Raw genomic sequence first — 8,201 nt, 5'->3', positions numbered from 1 at the left:
ATCACGTACCCGTTTGGGGCGGGGGGGGGGGGGGGGGGGGGGGGAAGAAATGTGTTTTTAAATGCACAATATTTCACCTAGGGAAAAATAATCCCCTGATAAGAGTACAACATTGGGGGGAACAGTTTTGTCAAGAACTACAGAGGGAAAAGGTTTGGGGGTGCTTATTTCAGATAATTTGGGAGTGCATTACTAGGGGGACACCCAACAAGAGGAAGGAGGTCACGATTCCCCTATATACAGTAGTTCTTTAGTTAGACCTCATTTAGCATTCTGTGTTCAGTACCAGAGACCTCACTTACAAAAGATTTTTGTAAGAGAGAACAAGTCCAGATATGGGCAATAAAAATTGGGAAAGGTCTGATAAAACATATCAGAAGAGACTTTAAGAGTTTCATATGTAGAGTTTTGAGGAAAGATCTGAAAGGCAGGACAGGACTGAAATCTCTAAATACAGTAAGACTCAGAAAGGAAGTATTTTAAACATGAAGCAAAGTTCAAGAACATGGGGACCTGACCTCAAACTAGCAGAAGGAAAGTTTAAAACTAACCTTAGAAAGTATAATTTTACCAAAAGAGCAGTTAATGCTTGGAACAGACTTTTAGAAGAACTAGTGAGTCAGTAAACAGTAAGTATATTTAAACCTGCTTGGAATAACCATACATCTATACCCCTGGTTCTCAACTGGTGGGTCGTGACATGTTCAGTGGGTCACCACATGCCTTCCACTTGTCTAGGTGATAAACTACTCAGCCTCCCCCTAGTGCAGCACTGTCAGTTCTCATGCCAAGCAACCATTCAAACTATGCTTCCCGGCGCAGAGTGTCACCTTGAGGTGGGGTGGCCTAGAAGTATGGCCACGAGGGAGCTCCTTTCATACACGCATTGCTTACAGCTCCCACATGTGCCCTATAGAGGTGTCGGGACTGGACTGACATCACATTCTGGCTCCCGGCACCTCTGCAGGGCATGCAAGGGAGCTGTACAAGCAATGCACATATGGATGGAGCTCCGTCACAGCACAGCAGCCCACACTGGACCCCAGGCTGAGGATCGGCTCCAGTTCTCATAAAGTAGGGAAACTGGGTGGATCATAAAAAAAATATGTTTTGGGGTGTGTATATGTGTGTGAGAATATCTGTGAGTGTGTGAGATCTGTGGTTGTGAGTCTGCCAGTGCTTTTGATTGTCTGTTCACACTAGTACAGTGCGTTAATCGAACAGTCCCATGCGATTACCACTAATGCACTGTACCACGCAACCTACTGGGTGTAATGGTGTGGAAGGTGCATTGTGTTGCCTTTATTCTGAATGACACCCCAAACGCACCTCCCACCCACAGTCCAATCGCCTGAACCGAATGCACGATACTGCAATGCCATACATTCCACTGCAGTGCAACTTGGTTTGTGACTTAATGACCAAGGACAAATCTGGATTCTGAGGTTACACAGGTTGAGAACCACTGATCTATACTATTGTCAAAAAGGTTAAGATCTGTTTCACCAGACCTGATCATGCCGGATCGGGGTTAATGTCATGTAAACAAACACATGTCCATTTACATCTGATTAGCTTAAATAAATATGTTTATTATGCACTCCCAGGTAGGTCTACAAAAAATGTATGGTAAATTAATTTAATTTGTGGGTGGTGTGCACTAGATTTTCACATTATGGAAATATATTAATTCTGAAATATATTATTAGAATTTTGTGTTTAATTTCAAAACCACCATGAAGCACCCAAAAAAGATTGCTACCATAAAAGACTGTAATGTTAAAGGATAATCCACACCTTTATTATAAATAAAATAAGACACTGTCTTATTTTCGGGGAAACACGGTATTAGTGAATGTGATATCGGTAAAAAAAAAACAACACATTATGGCCACTAGATGGAGACGAGGAACATAGGAAATATGTATTTATTTCCTGTGCTCCTCAGCTCCAGCTAGTGGCCATAATGTGGTATTTACTAATATTACATTTGACCGCTATGCGCACAGAACAAACATACGTGCAATTTCACAGTACGACTGACTGAATTGTTTATAAATACACCCCTTTTGTGTGCCGCTTTCAATCAATTGCTTCCATTTCAGCATTGGACTATTGTCCCTGCCCCTTGCTCTGCCCCAATCTCAGGCTCCCCAGCTTTGGAAGGTTTCCAGTTATGCTCATTATATGCATGTCCTGCCTTTTAATTTTGCCTCTGGCTAGTACAGCACTATTTAAAATCATTTTACACTATTTTAAAGTCACTGTGCCTTACCAATGTCCACATGAAACCCAATTCCTGGAGCTGTGCAGTGGTGGCAGTTGGGACTGGGAATGAGATGCCACTGGTCATTGTTGCAGTGCTTTGCAGGCTCAAATGCAAAAAAAATAAAAAAATAATTGCACATTTTTTTCTTTCATAAGTGTGTATGCATTTATTTATTTTTGTTAACAATGCACTACACCATTGAGGAAATGGTATCAAAACTCCTTTTGTGTTAAAAGCACATCTGAAATATTAATTACTGTCTAAACAGCACTATTTTTGTAGGGCAAGGTGTTAACTTAAAACTCCGTAAACTAAGAAATGAATATACTATGTTCTGTATATTAATATGGCAAAGTAAAACAATCTGTAAGCAATTTACAGTATAACATTAAATGATTACAATACAGAATATTTTTTATCATATGCACTTATATAGAAAGAAAGTTTCATATGGTTATGGGCCTTGCTTTCACTTTGTGAAATTGATTTCTAAATTGAAGTAGCAAAATAGATTTGAATCAATAAACTGTCATCTCACACCAGTACAAAGAGAGTGAAATGTTGACAACCACCTGCTTATTGATTTTGTTTCTACCTGCACAAGTATTGCAGGGTATTAATTTGTAATGTAATTCTATTTTTATTCGGTGAAATAGTAGCAAACTAAAGCCAAGTTCTGGATATCAGTGAGATTTTTATGAAGGGTCAAGATGACACAATTGAGCTCTTTATGGTTTAAAAGTAGCCCCGATGTGTTTTTGCCACCCCATGTGCCACAGGGGGTATATCCCATGAAGACTTCTACAGTTTTAGAAAACTACTTAGTTTTAATAGGTAATGGCTCTGATTTATGAAAGTCAAAGGAACTAAATGTGACTTATGGCAGCCATTCAGTAGGCTCCTTTTAATGTTTTAACCTCGCCAGGAATAATAGTACGGAATCAGAGGTTGGTGTTGTTACCAAAGATGACCTTTCATCCTCCAGTGCTTTCAAATCCCACTTCAATCCCAAATTACAATTTAAATCCTCCCTCAAAAGCTCATAGTAGACATTAGTACTTTTGTTTCCATTCCTTGTTAGTTGAAGAGTTCTAAAATGCTTAAAGTACATCCCAGCAGATAGTAGAGGAGGACTGTGAACTTTTGTCTTGGGAATCAAGTACAATGGATGGGTCCATCAACCCACTAGTTTACATCTCCCAGTTGCAGCTGATGTGTGCTACAATTCTGAGTTGCATACTCCAGCGATGGCATCAATATAAAACATACAAGGTACATCAGATAATTCCTTTAAATATTTGATTCACATGATCCACAGGTATCTGCTTTTTTTCTACTAACTGAATTACTACAACCTCAAATATCTCAGCTTCCCATATTAATTAAAGCATAACTCAAGGCAGATGAAAATTGTCACATTTTTAAATGCAGCTAGTAAAAGTACTAAATTCAGCATGGAAGCAGCCTCTTGTAATCCTCTCTACAGAGGAGCACAGATTTGGAGAGGGAAGGGCAGCACTAGAAGCCAACAAGGTGTGCTGCATGCAAATGAGCTGACAAAAAAACATGCTGATAGGATAAGGGAGTAGGGTGACAGAGTGGGGAACGGCCACTAGATAGGCTGAAACGCTTCTCAATGGCCGACAATCTGGGACAGTTCATATTTTTTTCAACTGTGGTGCATCGCAGCACATGTGTGTTTTGAAGGTGCATCCAGGCGTGATTCACAATGAATGGGTATTGCAGTGCACCATTGCACATAACATGGTGTGAATGGGTCCAGTCACCAGCTGGGGTCTAGGAGGTGACAATTCTTTTTTTCCTAATTACAGCAGCGAAAATTCAGGTCTCCAAGCTGGCTGTACCCTCTAGCGGGGCTGTGTAAATCTCAAGACTGAATGGAGAGAAATATAGTTTTTTTGACATGCAAAACATTCTCCTGTATATATATTTTGAATGTGCATTTAATGGCTTGCCTGGATTTTAGATTAAGAAAATAATGAATATTACAAGACGATCATTCAGATTAAAAAATAAAAAACCATATTAAGCAAATTGACTTGCTTTTTTGTGGTAATAACAAAAGAAGATAAATGGCCCTTAATCATACTGTACTGCAAATTGTGCATGGCTAAAAAAGCAGGGGCTAACTCATAATAGGCATGGTAAAATATTGAGATGTAGGCAGAGGCATGTCACAGTTTCTTCATGCCCAATATAAGAAATCACCAGCATGTTGTAAGAGAACCGTGCCATGCTAATATCTCAGATGTACATTACTCTTTGAAGTAAAAGATGATATGAATATCCTTTTTACTTTTCTAATTCTGGCTAATGGAATGAATATTTGACACTCAAATCTTACCCGGTCATCTACGCAGAGGACTCCCAGTATGGAGGGGCAAAACAAGGTGGATAGACAGGGATCATGCAGAAAGGTTGTTAATTAAGATCAGATGAGGAAATAGTTCTGCTGGCAATCATAGTTCTACAACAGCTTAAAGACTGTCTTTGTCTGACTTAATTTTTCACTGATAGCATACCACTTGTCCCTCTCCTGTGCTGGAGTGCACTATATCAGCCAAGTCAGAACTGGTATCAATGCAAATTGGGTCCTAAGCAAAAATGAAAGTGGGGCCCCAGGTGTTCAAATTCTGTAAATAGTAAATTAAAATGTAGACAGACAATTTAAGGCAAGCGCTTGTAAGAAGGAGACTATTCATCATAGCCTCCTTTCTCTATGATTGGGATGCATAATGCACCATCTATTACAATATATATTGCGTACCATCCTAACTGTGAGTAACTGAGTTTGCAGGATGCTACTGGTTAGACTGTAGGCGGGTTTGAACTATCTGGCCAGAAGCATTCATGTTTCTTTTTAGTGATTACAAGCTCTGCCACTCTTTATTTGGAAAACTATTGAAATGTGCACAAATGCATATTATCGCATTTACATTAACATAGTTATATGACTATGGGATAAGGCATCCATATAAAATACCGTATACAAATGAACACATGATTACATTTTGGATGTTTAAAGTGAACCTGTAAGCCTTGTTAAAGTTTCTAAAAGTCCTTCCTAAGAGTAGTAGCCTTCTGGCACATTCTGCCAAGGCCTTCACTTTTCCAGTTGGGCGATTAGAGCCTGAGTTCAATAGGAAGCTCCTCTTGCACCAGCAGTTTGATTCCCCCTGGATATGGTAACATGTAAGAGTAGTATTCAGGGAGTCACGAGTGTCTGCGGTTTGTGTGCATTGACCAGGGTAATGCATCCACAGAAAATGATGTTGCGGGAACTTGAAGTACCACGTGTTGCAAGGTCAGAGTGGAGTTGGGCTTGTAATCGGGGGTTAAGATCACAAGGTAAGGTCATCTATAGAAGGATCAGATACACAGGTGAGGTACCAAATCGCTGGTCAGAAGCAGGATCGGGGTCACAGACCAGAGTCATACACGGGTAAATCTGGAGCTCAAGTGAAGTACCAAATCAGAAGTCTAAAAGCAGAGTCAAAGTCCTCAGCCAGGATCATGCAAAGGTGGAGTCGCAGGAACAAGGGAAAGCTGAAGACCAGTCAATAACTCGCTCAGTGCTCTGAACACTGATTCTGATAGGCCATCTGACGCCACTGATGCATGCAAGTGTGCATGCTAATAGTTGCACACAACATTCCCATTATGTTTGCAAATAATTATGCACACAGTTTCGTGCACATTTCTGCGCACATGGGTGCGTGTCCAGATAACACCATGCACGCGACCCCAGGCTACATCATGTCTGCCCATAATTCTGAGGATAGGGCTGCGTGTGTGTACCCGTACTGGCCTCTTGGTAAGTACCTTACAGCAACCTACTTATTATCTTGTGAAATGCATTATCTTTGCATTATGTGCAAAAAGGGAGCCTCTTAATCCAATAATGTCGTTGTCAAGATTGTGCAAGATTATGATCTTGCAAGTTGATTTATTATTATACAGGATTATTATAGCGCCAATAGTTTGCACAGCGCTTTACAATATAATCTTTTTCTCTCTTATTTAGGAGGAACGAAAAAATTCTTGGAAAAAAACAAAGTGATGAAGCAGATGTGCCAGCACCAAATGACTCTTTTAGAAGATACACAACTACCCTTGTGGAGTATCAGAAGGTATGCTTATAAAAATGCTTTTAAACATTGCTTCTTTAAAGGGAGCGTCTCAGACTAGAAAATGGGACTTACCATTGCTGACAAGTGTTCATCCTTATCCAGGCTTTTCTCATTATTAAGTTACTGGCCCAAATCAAGCATGCATTTTTAGATATTAATGGAATAAAAAATACTTAATATAAATAATGTTATCACTCTGTGTTTTTCTTATTTTATTTTTATGTATAGTTTGCAGTTATATATTAAACTGCGCACAGTCATATTTGCTCATTGACCACCATCAACTAACAGAAAACAATGCATTCCTTGTGTGGCTAATGTTATCTCAATAGCTGTTAGGCCCCATTCACACCTACAAATGGGGCTGATTGCATAAAAGTCTCACATTCCTCAGTGATATTCTTTATGCAATTTCCTGCGGGTGGGTTGCTGTAAAATTCAAATTATTTTCACTCCACGTCCTCCCCTATGACATCATTGGTGTTTAGTGATGGACTGCTTGGGTACCCAGCACTGTCATGTGAGGGCAGGGAAAGAGTTAAAGTTTGGAGCTTATACTGGACTTCCATTCTTTCTTCCTAGCTGCTGAATTGAGTGGCAGGAGCAAAAGGAAGGACGATGTAGCAGTTAAGTGAACCTGTTTTTTGTTTTTGTTATATATACCTACATGGGCAAAGCACAGGTTCACTTTTAACTAATCCTTGATTTTAACTTGTTACTCAAGCCTAACCATGCTTAAACCTCCCTTATACTATGTAAACCCCTACATGTTTTAAATTATCTTGTTGGTGGTAAAACAACATAGTCCTGTTCTAGGATGTACCAATGCTGACATTTTGGTGCTTTAAATCTTTTGCACTTCAAATGTAATAAACAGGGAGTTTCAAGAGAGATTGATCTTCAAACAACCAGAAGCCCGTGGACCTGTGGCTAAAAAGCACTGGTCCATAGCAATCGGTCAGCATTCTGCTTTCAATTTCTGGGTTGCATTAGAAAAATAACAGCTAGTTCCTATTTTCAGTTCAGACACTTTGCTCTCTTCCAGCATTTCAAAATCAAACCTATTGTTGTGGGTCTACTTGGCATCTAGATAAAACCATCATCTCTTTTATTTTAAGGAACAGTCACCATCAACAGTCAAGCATACGAGAAAGCAAAATGTGACAAAAAGAGCAGAAAATGTCAAAGCACAGCCAAAAAAGAAGACTCAGAAATTGCATCTTCACAAGTCTGTATTATATCTAGGTTCTGTTCTAGCTGTGTGTGTGTGTATGAAATTAGAAGTGGTAATATTTTTAAATATGTTCCTAGAGGAAATTATAAGCATTTAAAGTAATGCTTAAATGATGTTTTTAGTGCAAATGTACGCAGTCATTAGTATAATTAGAAGTAATTGTGTTGTTGCCTCCATAAACCATGGTCTGAGCACATCAATCTAATGAACACAGCAATTTGAAACAAAACTTTTTCTACAGAAAATACGCTGACAGCATTGCCAGGTTGCCAGCTTAGTGCTTGTCTAGACGCCAGCATTTCAGTGAGGTTTAATGCACCTGACACGCTGCATGTAAACCTAGAGCACTGTTTAATATCATTGTAGGAAATGGTATTGTTCAGCTACCTGCCGTTACGTGAGTACACTGCAAGTTCTGCATGGAACACTTTACATGTGCTTTACATAGAGCTTAGTGATAGGAATCATCCTATTACTGGCGTTTTCAACTCGGATGTGCAAACCTTATATGGTTACACACATATTGAAAATATTTATTTTGGTGACT

The 8,201-nt window shown here is 39.4% G+C and overlaps 1 protein-coding gene across 1 annotated transcript in view; it reads left to right on the top strand.

Annotated features, from left to right (window-relative positions):
- CFAP54 (cilia and flagella associated protein 54) overlaps positions 1-8,201 on the top strand; it is a 250,519-nt gene that overhangs the window by 117,002 nt on the left and 125,316 nt on the right. The window contains exons 33-34 of the mRNA XM_018553872.1: positions 6,315-6,420; positions 7,539-7,648. Coding sequence (XP_018409374.1) covers positions 6,315-6,420; positions 7,539-7,648 — 216 coding nt within the window. The remainder of the gene's footprint in view (positions 1-6,314; positions 6,421-7,538; positions 7,649-8,201) is intronic.

The sequence above is a fragment of the Nanorana parkeri genome, unplaced genomic scaffold, assembly GCF_000935625.1.
Source record: "Nanorana parkeri isolate BGI_ZX_2015 unplaced genomic scaffold, ASM93562v1 scaffold132, whole genome shotgun sequence".
Taxonomy (NCBI): Eukaryota; Metazoa; Chordata; class Amphibia; order Anura; family Dicroglossidae; genus Nanorana; species Nanorana parkeri.
Note: the sequence above shows the minus strand (reverse complement) of the source record. Positions and strands in the feature narration are given on the sequence as shown.